The following is a 25733-nucleotide window of genomic DNA, read 5'->3' as shown; positions in this document are numbered from 1 at the left end:
AGGCCTAATTTACTGGTCGTAATGCAGACACAAGTCTCGGCTTGAATACAGCTCTTATTACCTGAACTAATAGCATCAAAGATGCCATGATGCTTTCAGTCCAGGTCTTGCTCACATCTAGTATCAAGATGTTACAGTATATGGAACATAGCCCAAAACGTCCTGATCCTGACGCTGGTCCAGAACCACCGGTCGCTGTATGGAACCCCTGCTCTCCACAGGAGCCCGGTTGGGAAGTGCTGGTCTTATCCTTATAGTGTAAATGACATTTGTTGATTTATTTCCAATGTTCTGGAACAGATATTAACATGTTCATTATCTTTCCAGGATAAAGAGTCGGTGGACTCTGTATCAGTTGGAGCGATCCTGTCCGACTACCAGCGCGTACGAGTGGAAAATGTGTAAGATTTCTCTGTTCATTTATGTCCGGGGGGTAACCTGCACCCTTTGCCAGTGTGTGCACTTACATGTATAGATTTAACAGTATCTCCTGTTATAAAAAAAAGTCAGTCTTTAAGTTGTCAGACCACCATTGCCAACATTGTGGTTGTTGTCAGGGCCACCCCAGTCATTTAGACACCTCATTCGGGTGATTCATGTCTGCCGCCCTCTGGTGCTGAGTGGCAGATACAGTGCTTGTGCGAAGATGATGGATGTCTAGGCTTTGACTGAAGTTCAGTTTTATTATTACCTTTTTGGACCATGTACTCTATGGGGGGAGATTTATCAAACATGGTGTAAAGTGAAACTGGCTCAGTCGCCCGGACGGCACTTTGTCTCTTTGTAGGTGTCAGCGACTCGGTCTTCAGCCACTTGCTTTCCTCTGGCGCCGAAAACAGGAGGAGCTGTTGAGTGAAATGATATCCAGTGGCTTGCACGCCATTCTCATCAAGGTAGCTGCATTCGGTAAGAGGGACCTGCACAAGAGGAACACATTGTACACAATATACAGCAAAATATAAATGATAGCCAAAGCGAGAAATCTCTTTTGTGTTCTCATCCATCATGTGTAGACTGTATGACTTCAGCCGGTTGCCTTTCCCAGTGCACTTTCTCGTGCTTATGCGAGAGAACGGGCAGTATTACCTTATAGGAGAATCAGGCATTCTTTTCATAAGAGCTGGGAAGGAGGTGGCTGAACATAACAACATGCACCTGCTTCCCTGGCTCCAGCGCTGGTGTCCGTTGACAGCCCCTCCAGTTCCCGGTCCCCCGGCCACTTCCTGGTCTGAGCGGGGACCAGGGTTGTGATGTGTCAGTCCCGCTCAGACAGTCAGCAGCCGTAGCGGGGTCCTGTCTCGGCCACTGACTGGCTGAGCAGGACTGACACGTTATGACCCTGGTCCCCGCTCACACCAGGAAGTGGTCGGGGGACCAAGAACCAGAGCAGGGGGCAGCGGACCCCTGTGTGTTCCCCCGTGATCAAACAATACGCTTTTAGGGGTCGGAAAACCCTTTAACTGGGCACAATGGAATTTTAAATACACAAGACTCATGTTTCTGTAGTCTTCTGTGGATGTATTGATGTTTTATCCATACGTGTGTGTTGTGCCGACTTCAATAAGTGCTAAAGCGGCGTTCCTTCCTTTCTGCCCCATGGAAACTCTTTTCCTTCTTTAACTGTTTCTTTCAAGTTCTGTGATTATAACCTTACATTTGATTTTTCAGGCTTAGATCCTGATAAACACCTTGGCAAATCCCTGGAAGAAATGAGACCTCATCTGCTCCAGGTTAGATTTTTTTAGGGGGTAATCTATTAATTATTAATTGAATTGCAGATTTGAATTCACTAGAGATGAGCGCTTGTCAAGCATGCTCAAGACCGATCACTCTGCATTTGATTACTGGTGGCTGAAGAAGTTGGATGCAGCACTAGGGAGTCTAGAGATAAGTCTATGGCTGTATCCATGTTTTCCCAATCTTCATAAAAATGGGTCAAAAACCAACCTTAATGGTGCGTTCACACCTACAGGATCTGCAGCAGATTTTCTGCAGCAGATTTCATTTAAATAACTGAACACAGCATCAAATCTGCTGCAGATCTGCTGCAGATCCTCTAGGTGTGAACGCACCCTAAAAGGGTAATTTGGTCAGGTGAGTTCTATGTTGATTCATCCCCCCTCCTGGGGACTAACAATTTGTTCCATACTTGTTTTATCTTTTAAGTGTCTTTTCCCTAATTCTAAATGTGCTGCATTCTGCTAAAGACACAGAAAGCAGTGTGTGAGCTGTTCACTCTGTCTCCACTCTGAACCCGCTCCTCTCCCCACTTTCCAAGACAGCTTTTGTAAACAATGACCCTGGCTGCCGTGTCTGCGCTCTGTAATGCCAAGAGGGTCTATCTGAGGGCACATTGCTGGTTAACTCACTGTGATTAACCTTCCCAGAATTACAAAGTGCAGAGACAGCCACCAGGGACATTGTTTACATGAGCCATCTCAGAAGGAGGGGGAAGATAAGAGCAAAGGCGGAGTGTACAGCTCACACAGTTTTCTGTGTCTTCAGCCGAAAGCAGCAGACTCTGAACTGGGGGAAGGAGACTGAAAAGAGAATGACATGTTATGGAATGATGGGTTATGAGCAATTTGTCTCTGTTCTTCTGCATTGTGTTAGCATCAGTCTTCCCATTTGCACACATAGTATCAACTGGTTATTTTGGGGGCCTCATAGTAGACAAGGCGGCACAACATCCTAGACTATCTGCAAATAAGAATCTGAATTCAAGGATTGTCTCCATTTGTTTCAGCTGTCCGCTCGATACGGGGTCCATGTGTGCGGAGAAGGAGGGGAATACGAATCTCTTACTTTGGACTGCCCGCTCTTCAAGAAGAAAATAGTTGTGTAAGTTTAGCTATGTACGTTTAGATATGGGACTAAAGGTGGCCATCCCGTGTAGGGTCCGCATGTGTGGCAGCTATTTTAGTGTCTATAGTAGTCTTTCCGGAAAAGTGAAAGCTGAGGCGGCTGATGTAAACGAGTCACTGGCAGGCTGTACCTGCAACTTTGTAGCTTCTTTGTAATGCTAAGAGGGTAACCTGAGGTGAAATTGCTGATGAACTCACTGTGATTAATCCTCCTGGCATTTATAGAGTTGCTACAAAGTTGCAGATAGGGACTTGTTTACATCAGCTGTCTCAGATGGGAGGGGCAGACAGAGAGAAAACCTCAGGGGGGGGGGCAACTTCATATTAAAGGGGTATTCTGGATACATACATTTTAAAAATAACAAAAAAAAAAACAACACCAACTGAACCCCATGGGCCCACTTTTCTTTCGAGATGGACTCATCTCAGCATTGATGACCTACTCAGCCAGGTGGGAGTCCATCTCGGATGTAGCAATGAGAGTGATAAGCAGAAAATTGGGCTATTTTTTTTTTTTTTTTTATAGCCTCTGAAATAATAATTTTTTTATTTATTTATAATAAATCTCCCTTTAATATCCTGAAAGCTCCTGTAGGTGTAACATGTAGGATCCCTGAACCTCTTAGGTATGTTCGGCGGACAGCACGTCAAGGTTTTTGCTTTAGAGCTCGGTATTCTAGATCCTGTTGAATGTTTCGAGACTAGAAATGATTAAAAAATATATAGCAGCCTTTCTGACTGTGGAAGAAGAGCCCATGAGACTTCCCACCAGCGAGCAGGATGTGCCAGCTATGTTGCCGGGTCTGGCAGCCAATTTGGGCAGTTCACATCTCAGCCGCCCGCCCCCACTTTGATTGGCCTTGGTGCAGCCTTAATGGCACAACAGCGTTCACAGACCATCAGCTTCCTGCATTCAGTGACAGACGCTCCTGCAGAGAAGAAATCACCCAGAGCGACATCTTTTTCTAAACTGTTACGACGACTTGGGCACTTACAGGCTACACTTGTTGGCTTCTCATTCTATAACAGTAAGATCCCTGTAATCATAGCTCATAATTCTTTCCTGACAGGGATTAGTTGTGACCCTGGCTCTCATGGGGGCTGCCTGTACTGTCCTAAGAGTCAGGACGTGTTCCTGATATTAGGAACATTGTGCTATTTTCCACTCTAGGATGCATTGAAGCTGCTAAGAGGGGCTGTGCCTGTACCCAGTATGTGTCAGCCATACAACTCACATCCTATACAAAGGTCACTTTGATGTTCTAACAACTTTTTAAAACTTTTCTATTAAGGTGCGTGTACAGACGTTAGAACAAAAAACCCATTCAGGTTATGATTCTCGGGGTGTACAATTAACCTGCTACGGTTGTTTGTTAGAAAACTCTTTGCCTTACTCTTCATGCCGCTCTGTCCCTGCCTGACAGCACTATTGATTTCTATGGAAACCAAAGCTAACCGCGTCCTTCTTTATTAACGTTAACTTCCAACTACAGTTTTCTCCAAAAATTGTGAGGTTTCATAAAATAAAAAAAAAAAAAAAAAAGTACAAAGAATGAGACATGATTATTAGTGTTATGGTTTTTGTTAATATTATTTTTTTCAAGCAAAACCTATTTGGTTTTATGCTTTTTAAACCAAAGGCAGAATGAAACACTGACAGTGATCTTTTTTTTTTTTTTTTCTAACTTAAAAATAAATAACACAAAAAAACCAGCATGCTAAAACTGCTAAGGCACATAGATAGTAGAAATATTGGTTCAGGCAGCTTGAAACTAGTGTCCGGTTCCCTTTAGCCCATGTGACAGCTATAGCCATCATAGGCAGGTCCTACTGTCAAGATCTGCAGCAGGAGTGTTGCCGTTACACACTGCTGGAACACACACACTTCTGGGACAGTTTCCGCAATTGGAGAAAACTCAGATCCTGACAGGTAACCCTCAGTACTGCAAGCAATCTACTAAAGCTTTAGCCTCACTAGATAAAGGATCAGAACAATGGAAACTGGAGTTCAAATGGGAAATAATGCACTGGGGGAGAAAGAATCCTCTATCCGAGTATCATATCGGCGGTTCTGTGTTGACAAAGACTTCAGAAGAGAAGGGTTTAGGGGTAGTGTTTTCTGACAGCCTTAAAATGATTCACCATTGCAACCAGGTGGTAGAGAAAGCTAATTGTATGCTGGGCTGTATAGCTAGAGGCATAACCAGTAGGAAGAGGAAGATTTCATTTTACCAGATTTAAAAATGGAAACTGAGCTGTGATTGGTTGCTATGGGCTAATCAGACCGTTTTTGTCCTTAGACACAATGATAAATCTGGGCCACTGGGGAAAAAAATCAAAAACTCTCTGAAAAATCCTGACTTTGTTGCTCATAGCAACCAATCGGAGCTCAGCTTTTGTTTTTTATTTGGGCTCTGATTGTTTTTTTTTATTGGTCTTTTCCACTGGGGTCACTTCTGGAGACTTCTCTTAAAAAAGATATTGATAAAATAAAAAGGGTCTAAAAAAAGTGGATGGTCTGGAAAGTTCGGCGTCCATTTGTTCCTGTTTGAAAAGGAAAACTGAGTGTGCAGTCTATGGGTATGTTCACACTGAGCAAAAGCGGTGAATCTCTCCGCCATGGAATCCCGCCTGCCTCCATGTTTGTATAAAAGCTTCCGTTGATCTCCGCTCCGCAGTTTTAGCCCCTTCGTCCAGTAATTGCCCCGCCTATTTTGAACAGGCAGACCCATGCACAAAGAAAATATGGCTGGTCAATGATGATTTTTAGGACCACGCAATACCAGATTTAAAACAAGCATAACTTTTCATAGGTTGCTGTCTATGATGAGACTAACAATTCCTTCCATACTTGTTATTATTTATTCAGTCTCCTTCCCCCAGTTCTGAGCTGCTGCTTTCTGCTGAAGACACAAAAAACTGTGTGTGAGCTTTTGCCCTCCCCTCTGAGACGGCTGATGTAAACGAGTCCCTGGCAGGCTGTATTTGCAAGTTTGTAGCTTCTTTGTAATGCCGGGAGGGTTAATCTGAGTTGAGATTGCTGATGAACTTACTGTGATTATTTCCTCTTGGCATGATAAAGTTGCTACAAAGTTGCAGATAGGGACTTGTTTACATCAGCTGTCTCAGATGGGAGGGGGAGACAGAGAGAAAACTCACAGATTTTTGTGTCTTCAGCAGAAAGCAGCAGCTCACAACTGAGAGAAGGAGACTGAATAGATAATAACAAGTATGGAAGGAATTGTTAGTCTTACTATAGGCAGCAACATATGAAAAGATATGTTTGAGTGGAATACCTTTTTAAATGTGTTACATTAGAAAGTTGTAGTAGCTTTATTTACATAGAAACAAACATCCCTTTAAATAAGCTTTATTACACAGTAGTCGTCTCCTCAGTCTTTCTCTATTGTTAAATATTTTTTTTTAAATGTTATAATTTAATACAATCCTTCTTCCATCGTGTGTCAGTGCTGATGCCATCTAGTAACTGAGGCCCCACTAATTGCCCGGGTATTGGGCAGCACTTGCACATCTCATTGGTTTCTTCAAGGTTATTCCAGTATTAGACTTGCCCTGAAGTAATAAGACGAAGCAAAAGGAGCAGAATTTACTCATCTTTTTAGGAGAAAAGGCTGACACTTAAGGGTTTGGTTCCTAATAATTTGCTGAGCTCCTCGCATGGATCTGGAGCTAATTATAGGTTGTTATCCGGGAGTTCTCCATATCTCTCCTGCCGGTAATTATAGCTGCACTATTAACAGGCTCCCATCATAGCTGCAGGCGACAGCCCTCTGAGGTCAGCCTATGCTTACAGTCCTATCTGGCTGCCTAGCCATTGCTCATTTGGATAGATGTGGGTTTTGATGCCGCATTATTCAAACACTCCATTCGTACAATAGGTTTATCCTCCACGTCTATTGTAATATTATCGTTTTTATTATTACGCTCTTCTGATTGATCGATTTAGTTTTCAATTGTAAATCAATGCATTGTATCTTTTGTGTATGTTCTTTTGATTGTCACCTTACATCCCTGCATGTCCTATGGTGCAGCCATTCCATCCACTTGTAGATGGGTGACCCCGCTGTCTCTCTTTGCTACAGTGATTCCTCGGAGGTGGTGATGCATTCTAATGATGCCTTTGCTCCCGTGGCTTATCTCCGAGTGTCAAAGCTTCATTTGGAGGATAAAGTGAGTAACGTAGGCAGCTTCTTATTAGTTGTACAGCCTATGGAGCAGGGATAGAGAACCTTTGTCCCTTCAGCTGTTGCAAAACTACAACTCCCATCATGTCAGCTGCCCAGGCATGATGGGATTTGTAGTTTTGCAACAGCTGGAGGGGCAAAGTTTCCCCATCCCTGCTATATAGCCTCTTTACTATTATTTCATTTAAAGTGTCACTGTCCTTTATTTATTTTGCAGAAATCAATAGTCCAGGCGATTTTAAGAAACTTTGTAATTGGGTTCATTAGCCGAAACATGCATTTTTATCATGAAAAAGCAGTTTGAAGCTCTCCCTCTGTCTACATGGTTCTCTTATGGAGAGAGGAGGGGTGGAGGGAGATGAGGCACCAAAACAGGACAACAAAGAGTTAATTTACAGCTACATCACAGGGATATCTCCTCTGAAGTCAGTTCTGACCTCTCTGACCTCTGAATGCCGTCTTTCACACAGCTCCCGCTGTGTAATCCTTTGTTCTCTGCTGGCTAATCTTCCTCCTCCCCCCCCCCCCCTCTCCATAGGTTACACAGGGCTCAAACGATGTAAAAGAGCTGAGATCTCCTGATAAGGAGTGGATGAGAGGGAGGAAGAAGGGGGGGGGGGGGGACCTGGGGAAAGTCTTTTTGAATTCAGATAATGGCATACTTGCCTAATGAACCCAATTACGAAGTTTAGACTATTGATTTCTGCAAAAAAAAAAAAAAAAAAAAAACAACACGACAGTGACTCTTTAACATTTTTATTATATACAATAGTGTCATGCTGTAAAGCAAACAAAACCAAGCTGGACCTAAGACGAAAGGACTATCTGTTGGCATGGACAACACTATAGACCAAGGATGGGAAACCTGTGGCCCTCCAGCTGTTGCAAAACTACAATTCCCATCATGCCTGGACAGCTAAAAGCATCAGCTGTCCAGCAATCATGGGGCTTGTTGTTTTGCTACAGCTGGAGGGCCACAGGTTTCCCATCCCTGTTATAGATTATGGACTCTATGATCCTTTGGTGTATGTATCCAGAACTTGCTCTGCAAACAGTGTAAATTGTATCTTTTTATTTTATTTTTTAAAATTCTTTATTTACACCACAAAATTGAACAGTGTACAACGGATAAGAAAAAGCATAGATAACTAACAGCGCATGAGCATAACATATACATAGGAAAGTTTAAAGTGTCACTGTTGTGTTGATTTCTGCAAAAAAAAAAAAAAAATAGTACAGGTGATTTTAAGAAACTTTGTAATCGGGTTTACTAGGCAAATATGCCATTATCTGCATTCAAAAAGACTTTCCCGAGGTCCCCCCCTCCTCCTCTCTCTCATTCACTGCTCATTATCAGGAAATCTCGACTCTTTTACATCAGTCGAGGCCTGTTTAATCCATGGAGAGGGGAGGAGGGAGATTAGTCACCAGCGGAGAGCAGAGAACAAAGGATTACACAGTGGAACCTGTGTAATAGCTGGTATTCAGAGGTCAGAGAGGTCAGTGCTGACTTCAGAGGAGATAGGGCGGTGATGTAGCTGTAAATTTACTCTTTGTTGTCCTGTTTTGGTGCCTCATCTCCCTCCACCCCTCCCCTCTTTATAAGAGAACCATGAGGACAGGGGGGAGAACGACTTTTTCATGATAAAAATGCATTTTTCGGCTAATAAACCCATTTACAAAGTTTCTTAAAATCGCCTGCAAAAAAATAATTTAAACGACAGTGACATCAGCAAATGGTGGGAGAGGCCAACTGACCCTGCTCATAAATTTTCGTTTTTCTAACACAAGAAAGTTTTGAAGATAGCGAGGAAGCAAGAAAGATATGGGGGGGGGGGGAGACAAAGAGGGAGAGGAGGGTAAGGAAGGGTATAGGGCAATATGGCAGTGGACTCTCAGTATGTAGGGAGGTTCACAGCCAGCTCCGCCACACCAACCATGTCACAGCAAGGGGATGTGTAGCACTAGGTAGAGGATCTTAGGAGGTCCTTGAAAGTACATCCATGATGACCAGGTATGTAAATAGTATCTGAACCTATCTACCTACCTATCTTGTCTCTTGTTGAGGTACCTGACCACATATCGTCTGTCTGCAGGTTGGATCTCCAGCACTCATTTCAGGAGAGCCTTGTCCCTGTGATATTGCACAGTTCCTTCCTGATGACACAAGAATACAAGAAGATTCTGGAAAGCAACCTATGAGTTTTATTCCCCAGGCATGGGCTTCAGGTAATGGTCACATACAGAGCAAATTCCTTTTGTTGGTTCAAGGGCTTTTCCATCTTAAGACTATTGACGGCCTATCCAGTAGAGGGAATATAGTGGTCGGTGGATTGGTCCTATGCAGCACTCATTTGTGATAAAGAAGTTTATTGGCGCAATGTTGTAAAGAGATATTGCACATATGTCGTAAAAGATTATAGGGGATGTCCAGGCTTAGAAAAACATGGACGCTTTCTTACAGAAACAGCATCTCTCTTGTCTCCAGTTTTGCAGCTCAGTTCTTATGAAGTGTATTGAGCTGAATTGCAATACCACACACAACCTGAGGACAGGGGTGGTGCTGTTGTTGCTGGAAAGTAGCTGTGTTATTTCTAATCTGGGTTAACAATTTGTGTGCCTGACTATATTTCTTCTACTGGATAATGTTACTATTTTTAAGAGGCATACTACATTAGTCTGGCACCCAGGAACATTATTTCTCCAAAAGTGTGGTGTATCTGTCTCATATTAATGGCCTGTCTACTGGCTGATCAGTATAAGAGCCATAGGCCTCGGCTTTGTACACTGTTTGTAGTAGTGGTGCTGTGTAAATGCAGAAGAGATTCCTTTCACATTGAGAATTCCAGGGGGAATTTTTTTGCAGAAATCAATAGTCCAGGCGATTTTAAGAAACTTTGTAATTGGGTTTATTAGGCAAATATGCCATTATCTGCATTCAAAAAGCCTTTCCCCAGCCCCCCCCCCCCTCTTCTCTCTCATTCACTGCTCATTATCATGAAATCTCAACTCTTTTACATCAGTCGGGCCCTGTGTAACCTATGGAGAGGGGAGACGGGAGATTAGTCGGCAGCAGAGAGCAGAGAACAAAGGATTACACAGCTGGACCTGTGTGTGAAAGCTGTATTCAGAGGTCAGAGAGCTCAGTGCTGACTTCAGAGGATATAGCCCGGTGATGTAGCTGTAAACTAACTCTTTGTTGACCTGTTTTGGTGCCTCATCTCCCTCCACCCCTTCCCTCTCCATAAGAGAACCATAAAGACAGGGGGGAGAGCTTCAAACTGCTTTTTCCTGATTATAATTCATTTTTCAGGTAATAAAGCCAATAACAAAGTTTCTTAAAATCGCCTGTACTATTGATTTCTGCAAAAAAAAATAAAAAATTTAAACGACAGTGACACTTTAAATGAGGACAGGATAAATATCGATAGAAGTCCTAACAGAACAGTGTATTATGACATTTTTTGTTTAGTATAGATAGACAACGGCAAATCAGTATTTGATAGGCATTGGGAACTGGTGCTCATGAATATTGAGGACTACTGAGCACACACACATAATGGAGAGGACTACTTATTGTCCATGTTATCCAGGAGGATATCTCTGGATCAGCTGCACAGAACTATGTAAGTGATACATCATTCTGTTCAGCTTCTCTGTCACTAGTTTATGCCACCCTGAGATAGGGCAGAATCAACCTACTGACAGATTCCCTCTAAGCTTTATATTTGGAGCTAGACACCTATATAGGCTCCAGATTTCAAGATGCAGAGACATCTTCTAGATTCTTAGGACATTGATGAAGTAGTGTTTTATGCATCACGTCGGTGTTGGAGATGCTAAAATGATACGACCTGTGTCCTCTATTTGAACATTATAATTGGGGTATAATGGTTTGTATTAATAAGATCACTGTACTGTTTTTTTTAGCGTGACTGGTTAGGTGTCACCAGTATGCACTTGCACTGGACTACTCTTACATAGTGCAATATCTTACAGTAATATAACGCAAAATAATGTGAAAAACCTTATTGTAGATAATGCTGTCCAGATCTCATCCCCGTCATTGAAGGGATTCCGTTGGATTAGTGGGATAACCGCCAAGGGAAGTGATGTCCAGGAAGCCGCCATCACAGCACTCTCCTGTTTAAAAGGCAAGTATACACCTACATTAAAGGGATTTTCTTATATATACTTCTTTGGCCTCTTTTACATGTGTCATACGGATGCCTGGTCCAACATTACACAAACCTGTATTCAGTAAAAGTCTGCGCCAATTGCGTTCTCCACTGGTGTCACATAAGGCTGGGTTCACACTATGTTTTTGCAGTCTGTTTTTTTTTTCATCCGTTTTTTGCGAAAAATTGATGCGTGTGTGCATCCGTTTTGATCCATTTTTTCATTGAATTCCATAATTTAAAAAAACGGATCAGTTTTTTTTTTTACGTACGCAACGTTAACGTAGTCGACCTCATTTTTGTGTCCGTTTAGATCCGTTTTTTTTCATAATGGAAGTCAGTGGAAAAACGGATCAAAACGGATGCACACAACTGCATCCGTTTTTTTCATCTGTTTTTTGCAAAAACGGATTGCAAAAATGTTGTGTGGACCCAGCCTAACCTTGACGGACTCTCAGTTAAAGTCTATAGGACTTAGCACAGAGCAGGTAGAAGAGCTTAGGTCTCTCTTTGCTTGTTCTCCTGATCGTCCAGGGTCTAAACCAGGGATGGGGAGCCTTCGGCCCTCCAGCTGTAGCAAAACTACAATTCCCATCATGCCTGGACAGCCAAAGCTTCGCTTTGGCTGTCCAGGCATGATGGGAATTGTAGTTTTGCCACAGCTGGGAGGCCGAAGGTTCCCCATCACAGGTCTAAACAGTCAACCAATAAAAAGTTTCAACATCTCTGACAAGTGCGCTTTAAACAGAGTCGGCTGTAGTTCCTTGCAATGATCTGGAGCATTGCCGTGCTGGCCATAGCAGTGCTAAAACTCACTCACATGGCTAAATGCAAAGTAGTCAAAGACTAGAAAAGCAACGAGGGAAGAAGAGTAATGGTTTTCTAATAACCCGGGTGTGGGCTCGTTGTAAGAATATTAAAGACAATGAGAACATAGTGCACAGGGAGTAATTGTGTGGTTTTGCAATGTGCAGCGCCTGTTGAGGTGTAGCGTCAGTAACTCATGACAGACGGATGTTAGCACTATGGCGGCTGTAGGGTTTTTATTTGTACATTTAATGGATATGAGTCAGGCTGTATTTGTGGCTAGAGAGCTTGCGAGGTGAAGTAACCCTGACTGTCTCCTCATACAGATGGCTGCCAGTACTGTGCACTGATATAGAATCTCAGTATACACTCATTATACCTGGAGTTGTGGTGTCGTCGTTTTTCCGAGAATAGAAACTTATTAAACACCTGTAAGAACATCTCCGATGACTATACACACATGTCAGGGCACATTACTATCAGACATATGGGGTCCTGGCACACACTGCTCATAGATTTATAGTCACCGGTTGGATATTTATATCATGTTTTTTGTCTATTTTTATCTTTAAAGTGAATGATTATTTCATAATGGGAACAATAACCTAGATATACTAATACTATCTAATTCCTATCTAGTTTAAATAGAGACTGCACCAGATCAAGTATCATTATTTATTAGGGTATAAACCCACACACCGTATACGCAGCAGATATGCAACAAATACGCAGCAGATTTGTTGGTACAGATTTGATGCTGTGTTCAGTTATTTAGATCTAATCTGCTGCGAGTTTGCTGCGAGTTTGCTGCGAGTTTGCTGCGTATCGCAGCAGTAAATACGCTGCATATACGGTGTGTGGGTTTATACCCTCAAAATCAAAATCAACACAGGAGTGCCATGTCCCTTCTATACCAAGCCACACCCCTTTGTCAAGTGGGACATAATTTTGTCTTAAAGGGATATTCTTATCTCAGCTAACATTTATACTTGCAGGACTGGTCCATGTAAATATTTTTGTAAATACATAAATTTAGCAAACTTACCTCCTGATAGGCTGGTCTTTCCCTCCCATTGTTGATTCGTTGTTTAGGTTACTGACCACCACTCTGCTCTTAACGCAGTGGTCTGGCTGGTGTTTATATAGCTACAATATAGATGTATACAGAGATATAGTGTATATACTGTACTGTATCTCCCCCCACCCCACCCCTTCCCAATTGCATGGAGCTGTGTTGGATACTGTGTCCAATAGAGTTAGGGTCCTATTACACGGAGCGATTTTTAACGATTAACGACTAATAATAAACGATCCCAAACTAGATTGTTTATCGTTAACCTGAAATCGTTCACCATATTACACAGAACGATGGTCGTTAGATCTAAGGAAAACAATGGGCAATGTGCTATTACACTGAACGATTAGTGAAAAAATGCGGAATTACAGCGAACGATTAACGATAATTGTAGGTTCAGATCTAAATCAATGACAAACGAACAATTTTTCGATCGTTGCCTGCAATTACACAGAGCGATTATCGTTTAAATTCGAACGATATAACGATTTTTTGCACGATAATGGTCCTGTGTTATAGGGCCCTAAGACTAAAATGGCAGATCCAGCTCTATAACATCCATATAGAGCATATGGAGTATACAGGAAATATAATGACATAAGATTAGCCATTACTTGTATACCTGTCATTGTTACTAGACCTACATCTGCACATTGACCTAACAATGACGCATCTTTTCTGACACTTCACTTCTACTATAGAAGGCTCAATCGGAATTGTTTACTAAATGTACAATTGATCTTTGTCACAGCACAAGCCCAAGAGATTGGTCTGCAGATGAGTGACGCCGTGCTTGTTCACCTGTATGTCCAGAGCATGGATGACTTTGCTTCCATCAACACTGAATACGCAAGACTCTTTCCTTCAGAACCTCCTGCTCGGTAACTTTTTGTAAACTTTTCATTAGTCACCTATAACTTTAACCACCATCACTGTAACTTAAGGCCATGTTCAGACAGCATATAACACTGGCCGTTCTGTGATCCGTCTGGGTCACAGAATGGCGGTGTTACTGAAGATCATCCCGGACGGTACTGCAGTACCAGCTGGATGATCTTCATTTCTGATCAATTGAGATGCAGGCACATCCGTGTGCGCACGCATCGCAATTCACCATTGCACACAACGGAGCGTGCGTCCCGAGCCGCACGCTCCATTGTGTGAACTGACATGTTCTGTGCAACCGCTATTCAATTAATAGTGGCCACACAAAACTGACATGTCAGTTTTTCGTGCGGCCGGTTAGAATCCTAGCCGGAGCGTATACTAGGTGTATACGCTGTAGCCGGGATTCCATTCATGCCCATACAATGTATGTTCTGTATAAATCACGGCTGTTGTTGAAAATTGCAACAACTGCCGTGATTTATACAAAACATACGTTGTGTGAACATGGCCTAATTCAGGAAAATAATTGGAAAATTTCACATCTTTTTATTTATGTCGAGTCCAGATGATTGTCTCTAGCGGTGATGTGGGTGTATGAGCAAAGCACGAGCAAGGAGGGACCAGTGGCATTTTCTCGGTTGTTACTAATGTCAACATCAACATCGGTATATTCATGCTAGTTTGCACACCGCCATATACCCATACACCCACACTGAGGACAAGAGTCATGCTGTTTCTGAAAGAAAGCAACTATGGGGGAGATTTATCAATCTGGTGTAAGTGAAACTGGCTCAGTTACCCCTAGCAACCAATCAGATTCCACCTTTCATTGTCCAAAGAGTCTGTGAGGAATGAGAGGTGGAATCTGATTGGTTGCTAGGGGCAACTGAGCCAGTTTCACTTTACACCATGTTTGATAAATCTTCCCCTATGTTTTTCTAAGCCCCGGAGAACCCCTTTAAATAGTAAAAATACGTAATACTATCCACTGTAGTTCAGTGTTACAGACTGAAACATAGTTGATATTTTTTCACGTTTATTGTATGTATTTAGTTTTATCAGTTCTTTGCTTTAACACAGGGGTAGGAAACCTTGGCTCTTCCTCTGTTGCAAAACTACAACTCCCATCATGCCTGGACAGCCAAAGCTTTAGCTTTGGCTGTCTAGGCATGATAGGAGTTGTAGTTTTGCAACAGCTGGAGGGCCATGATTTCCTACCCCTGCTTTAACAAAATCATAGGTGGTCACAGTTTAGTCCATTTTATAGTTTCGTTCATACACACGACCCCCTACATTGAACACATCACCTACCATGTATAATGCCACATTCAACACGATTACCAGGGACTGTTGTATCTCTATAAATATATATATTTTTTAATTTCCCTTCTTGGATTTCCAGGGTTTGCGTGCAGTGCTGTCTACCTCAGGATACCCTCTTGAAGATGGATGTTCTCTTTTGGCGGCAGCCTGTCACTTGCGGGGAAGACTGCTCTCCGGAGAAGATAGTCATGCATGTACAAAGCCTGTCCCACTGGGCTCCTGCTAACATTGGTCCCTACAGCCAAGCGGTGCGGGTGAGCAGCAATGTGTATCAGAGGCATGCATGGCATTAGGAGAAGCTTAGTGTCACTTAGCACCTTGATTAATCTTGTCCATGCAGCGGTATTAATAATTTTCCCGTCCTGACAGCAAGTGACATGGAGGAGGAAGGGAAAGGCAGCGGTCAGGGCAGATAGAGCACAGTCTGGCAGCAGAGGTAGTGCAATGTAGTGTGACACATCTCTGTCCCCTTGGGGACTTCTGGCTAATCACATGACGCTGGATGATCAGAATGCATCTTTTCAGATTATTTAAATCCTCTGTGATTATGATTATTATTGAAATCTTGAAGTTAGCCAGTGTATGGGAGAGAGGGTCCTCGCTTTATCCAGGTCAGCGGTCATCAGCTCTTGTCACTCACTGGACCATTCTCTGCATTAATACTACCTAATACATAATAAACTTACCCCTTTAAATGCATCAATTGCACAACTTTTTCACACGCACACATCAGGGTGTCTCTTAAAGTAAATGTTAAAGCCGTGTTTGGTGGCTTTTGGAGTAAGACGCTAGGATGACAAATGCTTTAAACAGGCACGTTTGTTTGTACGGTCTTTTTTTCTTTTTCTTTTTTTTATACCGCATGGTCAGTGTCACAGTGCCACCTAGTGTTAGAATATTCTGCTTACATGTCCTGTCGGTTGCAAAAAGGCTGAATATATTGGAAGAAGGGTCTGTAGGATGTGACAGCCTTGGGTAGAGACTGTCCCTTCAGCATCAGTCAGTCAGACACTGTGCCCTTTAGCTGACGGTCTTGCAACTCCTTGGAATTAGGGGTATTACAGTGAGGCGCTTAATGCAGGGTGATGGGGTTTGTCAGTATTTCCAGTGTCCTGGAAGGAGACCCCCGGCGGGCAGGTCACAGGAGGCACCTTGGCAGAAATAATGTCCCCTTTCTAAACCCCCCCCCCACCTCTGTGATGGAGACAAGATCATGTCTGGAATATTCCAATCACTAGGAGCAATAAGGAAACCGTTCTTGTTTATTCTAGGCTATGGTTGATATGGCCAGTGTCCTAAAAAGTCAAATTTGTCTTTCTTTGTTATGCGACGCGGTCTTCTATGCCGCACAATGGTTAAAACGTGTGTAGCCAGGTGAGACCCTGTCCAGTTACTAACTTTGTGAGGTCATAAAGAATGATATGCTTGATTTCTTCCTTTACAGCCATTGTAGTGTATACAGTAGTGTGTATTGTATATACAGGTTTGTACTTTCTTCCGCCCCCTCAATGGGGTCATTACGTGCCACCTCCGGCGCTGCTTTTTGATACTTTGCCAAGTTCTCTCCATAAAATTGACAATGTGCGCCGTGCTGTAGCCAAGCTTTTTCTACATAGAAAAGTAAGGTCTATAAGTATATAGGGAATAATCTATACCATGCTGGGATAAAATCTTAAATTATTAGTTATAATACAATACATGGCCACTAAATCGCAAGGTAAGTTGGACGGCAAGGTAAGTTGGAGGTTCTGTATATTTCCTCCCTATCCCAATGTGTTGATGTCACTACCTTCTGTTTCCTTCCACCCTAGGTAAGTATCTACATGGTACTGTATCATCTCTAGAGTTGCCTGGTGAAGATGTATATGTACGTCCTGGCACGTACTCTTCTGGCAGTGACGAGAGGTGCGGCAATTTCCACCGCAGGGGACAGCGCTGTCACTTTACACGGTTATTAATTCACTACAGCTTGTTGATCACTATACAAATCATTTGCCTTTTGACTCGGATCTGACTCTAATTGTAAGCGCTCACAGATGAGACGTGGTAAAAGGTGCATCCCTGCCATGTTCCTTACAGGATCCACGTGAGTCTTGTCTGTGTAATAGTAATATTGGTCCTTTCTCCTGAAGACTGCACCCAGTGAAACACTGCAGGGGAGGGAGGCACATCCCAGATTGCAAGGAAAAGGGGGGGGGGGAGGTTAATTTTGTTTTTCTGAGCGACTGCTCCTGACCTTGATAGTATTCGCAAAGCGAAGCTCGGCAGAAAAAAAAGAGGGTAATCAGCGCGCCGTGGACAAAGCGGAGGTGACAGCGCTGCCTGCCCTGCACAGCACATCCAGTACGGGGGCATTCAGCATTCAGACAGGCAAACAGAGCAAGACTGAGCACCACCCAACAGCGCACACACAGCGAGTGTTACTTCCACCTGAGCAGCTGCCAATGTCCACAATTTTGCACAGATTTTATTTTATATATGGGACGGGTACCATTCCCCTGAAAGAGTTCACAGAATCTTATGTAATGCACATAAGTTTGTGCGCCTACTAGGGTTAGCATTATTAAATGTGTCTGTGTGTGTGTGTACATATATGTATGTATGTATGTAGGCCTATATATATATATATATATATATATATATATATATATATATATATATATCTATATATATATCTATATATGTTTGTGTGTAGGCCTATAAGAATGGACATTATTACTATATATGTGTGTGTGTACATATATATATTAGTAATGTCTTATGTCTTAATAATGTCTTCTTATAGGCCTCCACACACATATATTTATATATATATATTTATATATATATATATATATATATATATATATATATTTATTTATTTTTTAATTTTCTATAGCAGAACTACAGATCCAGTGAAAATAGTGGCTTGCTTTAATCTATTCTTGTTCCAGAGGTGACGTTTCAGTCCCTCCTGCATGGGACCTTTTTCAAGGCTCACAGTGGGACTAAAACATCACCTTTAAGACCTATGATAAATAAATTTAAACTAATTCTCAGTGGATTTGGAGGGCTGCAATGTTCTCTATGTAATCTACGTCATCAACTCATCATTATCATCACTTGACCCATGCATAACTATATGATATGGTGGGCTGCATTTGATTGGATAAAAAAATAATAATAAAAAATAAATATATATATATATATATATATATATATATATATATATATATATATATATATATAAAATAATAATATATATCTCAATATATATTTATTTGCTGTATTTGTGTTCCCCCCCCCCCCCAAATGACTTGCACTTTATGCCATTCTACCTATGCAGACTGTGATGATAACCCTTCCACCTAGTTATTTCCTCCGTGCCCGGCCATGGCGGGCTGTAGCCGGAGTAGCTGCATGTGTGTTCTGTGCATGGGCTGCGGCTGTACAGGCAGCTCCCTGCAGGGCCGGCTTCTATTAGTCTAATTACTGACAGGATTATCACACACTGTGAGATGAGAAGGTCCCTAATCCGGTTAGGGATCTGATGCGGCAGGTTACAGCTTTTATTGATTTGGTTTTGAGCCAAGGCCAGAGGTTAGATCCCCAGGGGGAGCCACTTACATGCTGCCCCCACCTCATCATAGATATTTACACAGGTCATTTTCTGCCAGGATATAGGAATTAAGCCTCCGTGTTTTACAGTATGGAAGCTGCTGGTTTTACTCCCCACTTCTTAGAATGTAAGTAGTGGCTCCTGTGCTATTCTCGCACTCCAGCCCATGTCTTGTCCCCTGTCACCATCATCCTCCTCTGTCCGCAGCAGAAGATGACGGGTGCCCTGCAGGGAGAGCGCTCTCGGTGTCACTCAGTATGCAGAGAGATGCACACTCTTCCCTGCAGTGGGACATGCAGTCAAATGAAGGGAAATCTCCAGTTTCCCTATTGAATATTGGGTGCCCCCTGACCTCGGCATAAGAGCCGGCTCTGCGGGCGCTGGGCTGCATTTATCAGGTGGATTCAGGTTATTGGGTATTGACGTGAAGCAGCGTTAGTTACAGACAGCTGATCTATGTGGGGTCACAAAGAAGGAGAATTTAGAGGATTTCTGTCCTAATAGGGGGGGCGGCTTTGTAATATCGGCTATTGGTAATCCCTGCCGTGTGGGAAGGGGCTATATTCATTGCAAACTTATGCAAATGTACTTAGGGATCTATGACCGTGCCTTGTTTATTGACATATCAGAAAGCAATTATTAACATTTACCTTCTTTCTGATATATATATATATATATATATATATATGATCAGACATTGGGATATTGGTCTAAATCAGAGATAGGGAACCTTGGCTCTCCAGCTGTTGCAAAACTACAACTCCCATCTTGCCTGGACAGCCAAAGCTTTGGCTGTCCAGGCAAGATGGGAGTTGTAGTTTTGCAACAGCTGGAGGTTACCTACCCCTGGTCTGAATGGTCGTACGTCCTCCAAGAAATTCTACCCAAGACTCTCACCCAAGGATGTGATGTAAAAGGCTGCTTTATTACTCACATGTGTCCTAGAAGTCACCGAGCGGTGTTCTGGGTCTCACCTCTTGCAGTAAAGTTAATAGTCTAGAGAAATGGATTCAGGTAATTCATTAGACGCAAGTGATACCAGTGAGCCATTATTACAAGATCAGTCACATCGCTCCTGTCTCCACATTGTCTAGGTATGGGGAATACCTTAATGGTGAGTAATTAGATTATAGCTGCATACTGTTGGCATCAGAGCATTAACATGTTACCATAGGACACTGGCCAAAAACTTGTGGGCACTTGAAGATCACAGCCATGTGTGCTTATTGTGCATCCCATTTGTTTGGGTGATATCTGTGCATGTCCACATTCAGTAACAGAATCTAGGAAATGCTCGCATTGTATGGTCAGCTCTCCTGTCACACAGCACCAAAATCTCTGTGAGCACACAGTGACCTTATACTGACTAAATTTCTTCATAACAAAGCATTGTCTCCTGGTAAGCATGGATAGTTGATAATATAATTAGCCTAAGTTAATTGGCCTCAGTTATATATGCGAAAAAAGCTGAAAGAATCCTCCGGCTAAAAATTGACGCATGTAAGATCAAAAATTAATTGAAAACGTTAAAAATACAGCTAAAAACATTGATGTTCACAATCAAAGAGCCAACGTGTTTTGGAGCCAAGCTCTATTCTCCGGCTAAAGGTTGTCTGTAGAGATGGTATCTGTCAGCCTAAGGTTCCTATTCCACAGGCCGATGGGGGCCGATCAATAATGTAAATCGTTTAGCGAGGGCTGCAGGGACATTGTTACCGATGTCCTTGCGGCCCTTGTTTAAACACCATACTTTACCTAAACATGTTGCAGGTTTCTCCTTCGCCCCTTCTTCCTCCCAGTCCCGCACGCAACAGCAGCTTCGGCCTGTGTGAGCTGACAGACTGCTCGGCCAATCACTGGCCGCGGCGATCCTGGCCAGTGATTGGCTGAGCGGTCTCTCAGTTTAGACAGGCCGTACCGAAGCTGCTACTGCACGCGGGACCGGGAGGAAGAAGGAGCGCAGGAGAAGACCTGCAACATGCTTAGGTAAAGTATGGTGCTTGGGAAATCGCCAGTCGCCCGATGTGCATCGCTATTCTACGTAGCGACGCGTGGTCAGTGCCCGATGATTTTAGGTTTGAACCTAAATAATCGATCAGCCGATCATTGTCTCTATTACACGGAGCGATAATCGGCCGAATGGGGCCGATTCGGCTGATTATCGCTCCGTGGAATTGGACCCACTAACCTAGAAAGGAAGGGGTGTCCATATACCTCTGATCATGTAGTGGTGGTGTTAAAGTATTTCACTGTGTAATATTTTAGATGTGTGTTACTTCCATATAGGATTATTGTCCATAAATGTGGGAATGTTAATTTGATGAGTTTCCTTCCTGGTTGTATTTCAGGTTGGTGGTGCGGTATTTTGTGCAGGACAGATTGCGCTTATACCGTGCACCATGCAGCTTATCCCTGGAGGAATTGTTGCACAGAGCAGTCTCTCCCTGCGCCATGTTGACAGAGTCTTGGATGCCATCAGCCCCGGCACTTCCCGACGTCATGTGTTCATTGCCCATTGCTACGTGACCCACAGCTCCTATATAAACTGTGCTATGAAAGCATGGGAAGCTTCTGCGGATAGTAAGGTAATAACAATTGTGCATCCCTCCAGCTGTTGCAAAACTACAATTCTCATTATTTCTGGATACGTAAACACCCCTGGTGTACATACCCTGTTTCCCCCAAAATAAGACATCCCCTGAAAATAAGACCTAGTGAAGGTTTTGCCAAATTGCTAAATATAAGGCCTCCCCCAAAAGTAAGACCTAGCAAAGTTTTTGTTTGGAAGCATGCCCACTACAGAACACCAGGGCATGCAGCTGTGATTCTTTTAGGTCCCCCGCCGTTTCCCCTTCCTTGACCATTGCAGAGCAGCTGTATGCTGGACATGAAGACTGTCACCTGCTGCCAACCCTGATGTTCCCTTCCGCGGCTGTCACTTGTAAATGTGCAGGCAGGGCATCACCATTGTCCCATACCCTCAAATGTAGATCTGCACACAGTCTGCCATTACCCTGTCGCCTGCCACCCTACTGTACACTGTCCCTGCTGTGCTGTACAAGTGTACTGTGGTAAGCTCCCCCTGGTGGCTGGAAGCCGCCATACCATACGCTCTGTCCCTGCTTTGCACATGACTTGTAAATTCTTCTTCGTGGAAAAATAATACATCTCCTGAAAATAAGACCTAGTTTATCTTTGGGAGCAAAAATTAATATAAGTCCTTGTCTTATTTTTAGGGAAACAAGGTAGATTCTCTATGCTACGCTAAAGAATATTTCAGTGTGAATATATAAATAATTTAACATTAGTATATAATATAATAATTTAGTATATAATAAGTATCTTTTTGACTCTATAAATCATATGTTATTGTACGTCTCGTCATGTCTTTATCTTCCTTGTAGGATACCCACTCTGCCCTTACAGTTGTTGTCGTACCCCGGCTCCCCCGTGGCGCTGTTGTAGAGTGGCATGTCATGGCTGCTGTGAGCGATCTTGATGATAGAAGAAATATATCGGCCACTGAGAAACGTTCAGGATTCCAGGTCACACTGAATGGTTGTATATCCAGCTGTGAGACCTGTGCCTCCCTTGTATTGTCCCTCACAAGGCCTACACCTCAGGCTGATTCTTTGGACTGGTGTAATGTTAGCCAACTTGTGAAGACTGTTCTCCATAAAGCCTCTAGCGAACTACCAAAAAATGACAGCCTTATACCAGTGAGCTGCAGAGTTTTCTATCGGAGTGATGTTGACTTAGAGAACCTCACTGCGGGTAAGTCCCAAGATCCAAGAACTCCTACGTTCCATATTATAAAGATTGTTCTTTTGATTCTATTCTGATGTCTCTAGGGAGAGGTTTCTAGGCATGCTCTGTGACCTAAGTAGAGGTGGAGAAGGGAAGGTATGACCTTCACCTATTCAAGTGGTGTGGACCCATCTTATCTGTATACTAATTCAACCCTTTCACTGCTAAGAGAATTAGTTACATAGCCATATTATTACAGGGCTGTTTACTGACCTCAGAGCTGGTGTCAGATTCGCTGGGATATTATACCAAGGGGAACGCAATATATTTTGCTGGTGACCAATAAGACAGACTAGAGCTGACTACGCATTTGCTGTATTTATGAGCCAAGTGACCTCATCTCCGATGACGGACACCAGCGTTTACTTGTATACAGTCTACCATTGGTAGAGAGGTGCTACTGTGCTAACAGCTTCATGTACTGTGGCCATACATGGAGGAGGCCTGTTAGATCTCTTGGAGTCCTTGTTTGTATAGGATTCATGTAGTGGCAGCAGGATAGAGCCGTATTAGTATTGTTAGCTGGAGGGCACTGACTCTATAACATGACATCATATGGCTGTGTGGTGGGTGTAGCTCCTCCTTGTATTTATACTGATGTCACCCTCCTGTGCCAGTGTTAGGAGACTCAGAAGACAGGAGACAACCTGTAAGTGGGTGAGATAGGACTAGTAAAACTTTTGGCAGTAGTTCATATCGTCCTGGGGTAGGCGGCTGCCAAGGTGCGGCCATTACGTGGATTTACGCCAAGTCTACACGTAACTCTTAAAGAGAAACTGGGAATAAAATAAATAGTGATAGTAAGATCATTGTTAATTCACTACTATTATTTATTATACTTTAATATAATCATCACTGTTTAACCCCCTCGATCAGGAATGGAGAACCTGCTGCCCTCCAGCTGTTGCAGAACTGCAATTCCCATCATGCCTTGACAGCCAAAGCTTTAGCTGTCCGGGCATGATGGGATTTGTAGTTTTACAGCTGCAATTTGACAGTACTCTGCAATACATAAAGGGGGAGATTTATCAAACATGGTGTAAAGTGAAACTGGCTGTTGCCCCTAGCAACCAATCAGATTCCACCTTTCATTTTCCAAAGAGTCTGTGAGGAAAGAAAAGTGGAATCTGATTGGTTGCTAGGGGCAACTGAGCCAGTCTCACTTTACACCATGTTTGATAAATCTCCCCCATACTAAATATATATGTGTTGTAGTGTATTGTATGAGTGATCAGGCAATTACATGTTCAAGCTCCTTGTGGGAATTTTTTTTTTTTTTTTAATCCTCCATATTAAAAACTGAAAATCACCCCATTTTCCTATTTTTAAAATAAAGTTTAAACAAACAAAGAAAAAAAAACAAACACAAGTGTTGCCATTGCATGTAGAAATCATTAAAATAATAATAAAAATGAACACCAAATGCCGGAATTGCCAATGTTTGGTCAGAGAAATAAAAATGGATAAAACATTTATTTTATCAGAATTTTATTTTTTTGAATTAAAATTTTAATTCAATTTTTCACAAACATTGGGGAAACCGCAAAAAAAAACCCGGCTTATACACATTTTTACACTTGAATTTTTAAACATTAAAGAAAAAACTATGGAAAAAAAGTCTGCCCAACCTGGTAAAAAAAAAACACCACTTCTACAGCATGCTTCCTTTTTTGAAAAACCGCAGCTGACCCAAAGAAGCCCCACAAATAAGATAAGAACACTACAAGAAAAAAAACTTTTTTTTTTTTTTTTAATACAGAAAATGCATGAAATAACACAAAAAAGTAGTGCAGGGTCATTTTTACCTATCTCCATAGGTGACCACAGAGCCTGTGATGTTAGTACATAATCCATGTGTGGGCGGCTTAAGTGTAACCAGTGAGCCCAGGCAGTGGGCCAGTGCTGGATAGAAGTGGTCTGGACTGGTTATGTCCGGGTCCTCCAGCACACATACATTTACATTACCGGCGCATACACTTAATGGCGCGCTCCCTCCTCGCCCTCTCACTGGTACAGCTGGGAAACTTGTAATGAACGACTCCTTGATTTAATAAAGCCCAATTATTGCCGCTGTTTATCTGCTCATTTGGAACATTTTGGGATTCAGCAAATTGCAGCGCTCCCGGCCTTTCCAATTTCGAGAACTGCTAATATCCCCATCAGGCCCTGAATTAATAAAGCACAAAAAAAAAATCCTCTTTCTAAGGAGATTATCATTACACAGCGAGCCTCCGCTGCTTCCCCAGCAACTTGTATGGAGTCAGCCAGGCTGCTGAGCAGCGTCTCTGCCCTCCGTGGGGCCTCTCTTGTGCCGTATTTCCATATTGTCACGGCTCCACAATGTATTGTCAGTCCTGTGCATCAGGAAAAAGCCATATGGAAGAAAGCAGCCATGTTTTTCTAAGTCTGGGCAGCCCCTTTAAGTGACTCCACATGAGCCCATCAATACCCCTATATACCTGACCCCTAGAAGCTGTGTATTTATCAAAAAAGAAAAAAACGCACGCATATGGACAGATTTCTTTTTTACATGTACTTTTTTTTTCTTTTCAGATTTGCCTGAGATTGTGAGAGCTGTTTGGGGTGAGGATGCCCCCTGTCTGGTCTTGGTGCCTGTAATAGAACTGTCCGCTTCAGAAGATCTGCACCTATCTATGTGGCTGAGCTCTTAACCCTAGGGAAAGGGGCATCCAGGTGTCCTGCAGACTTGGGGTCCTATTACAGCGATTTTTAACGACTAACGATCGCAAATGAGATTGTTTACCATATTACACAGAACGATGGTCGTTAGTTATGATGGTTATTGCGATCGTTTCTATGATTGTTTACTCCATCTGATCCCAGCAGAACAATGAACAATGTGCAATTACACTGAACGATGTGGAAATTGAGCGAATGAATGTGGAATTACAGCAACTGATTAGCATACAATTAACGATAATTTTAGGTTCAGATCTAAATCAACGTTTAACGACATATAAACGATTT

General features: G+C 42.6%; 1 protein-coding gene across 3 annotated transcripts in view; it reads left to right on the top strand.

Moving 5' to 3' along the window:
* DPH6 (diphthamine biosynthesis 6) overlaps window positions 1-25483 on the top strand; it is a 41033-nt gene extending 15550 nt beyond the window's left edge. Inside the window, exons 4-16 of one of the 3 annotated variants that reach the window (XM_069949467.1) lie at window positions 328-401; window positions 788-906; window positions 1669-1730; window positions 2747-2841; window positions 6968-7055; window positions 9166-9298; window positions 11107-11223; window positions 13881-14010; window positions 15420-15594; window positions 21287-21523; window positions 22343-22712; window positions 22790-22841; window positions 25299-25344. In XM_069949467.1, coding sequence (XP_069805568.1) covers window positions 328-401; window positions 788-906; window positions 1669-1730; window positions 2747-2841; window positions 6968-7055; window positions 9166-9298; window positions 11107-11223; window positions 13881-14010; window positions 15420-15594; window positions 21287-21523; window positions 22343-22712; window positions 22790-22803 — 1614 coding nt within the window. In that variant the 3' untranslated portion in view covers window positions 22804-22841; window positions 25299-25344. Of the gene's footprint in view, window positions 1-327; window positions 402-787; window positions 907-1668; window positions 1731-2746; window positions 2842-6967; window positions 7056-9165; window positions 9299-11106; window positions 11224-13880; window positions 14011-15419; window positions 15595-21286; window positions 21524-22342; window positions 22713-22789; window positions 22842-25298 lie in introns of all 3 variants that reach the window. The other 2 variants (XM_069949466.1, XM_069949465.1) reach the window with 2 other exon arrangements.
* The last annotated feature ends 250 nt before the right edge of the window (window positions 25484-25733 follow it).

This window comes from Dendropsophus ebraccatus, chromosome 13, assembly GCF_027789765.1.
Source record: "Dendropsophus ebraccatus isolate aDenEbr1 chromosome 13, aDenEbr1.pat, whole genome shotgun sequence".
Classification (NCBI taxonomy): Eukaryota; Metazoa; Chordata; class Amphibia; order Anura; family Hylidae; genus Dendropsophus; species Dendropsophus ebraccatus.
The sequence above is the reverse complement of the archived record's forward strand: the minus strand, read 5'-3'. Positions and strand labels throughout refer to the sequence as shown.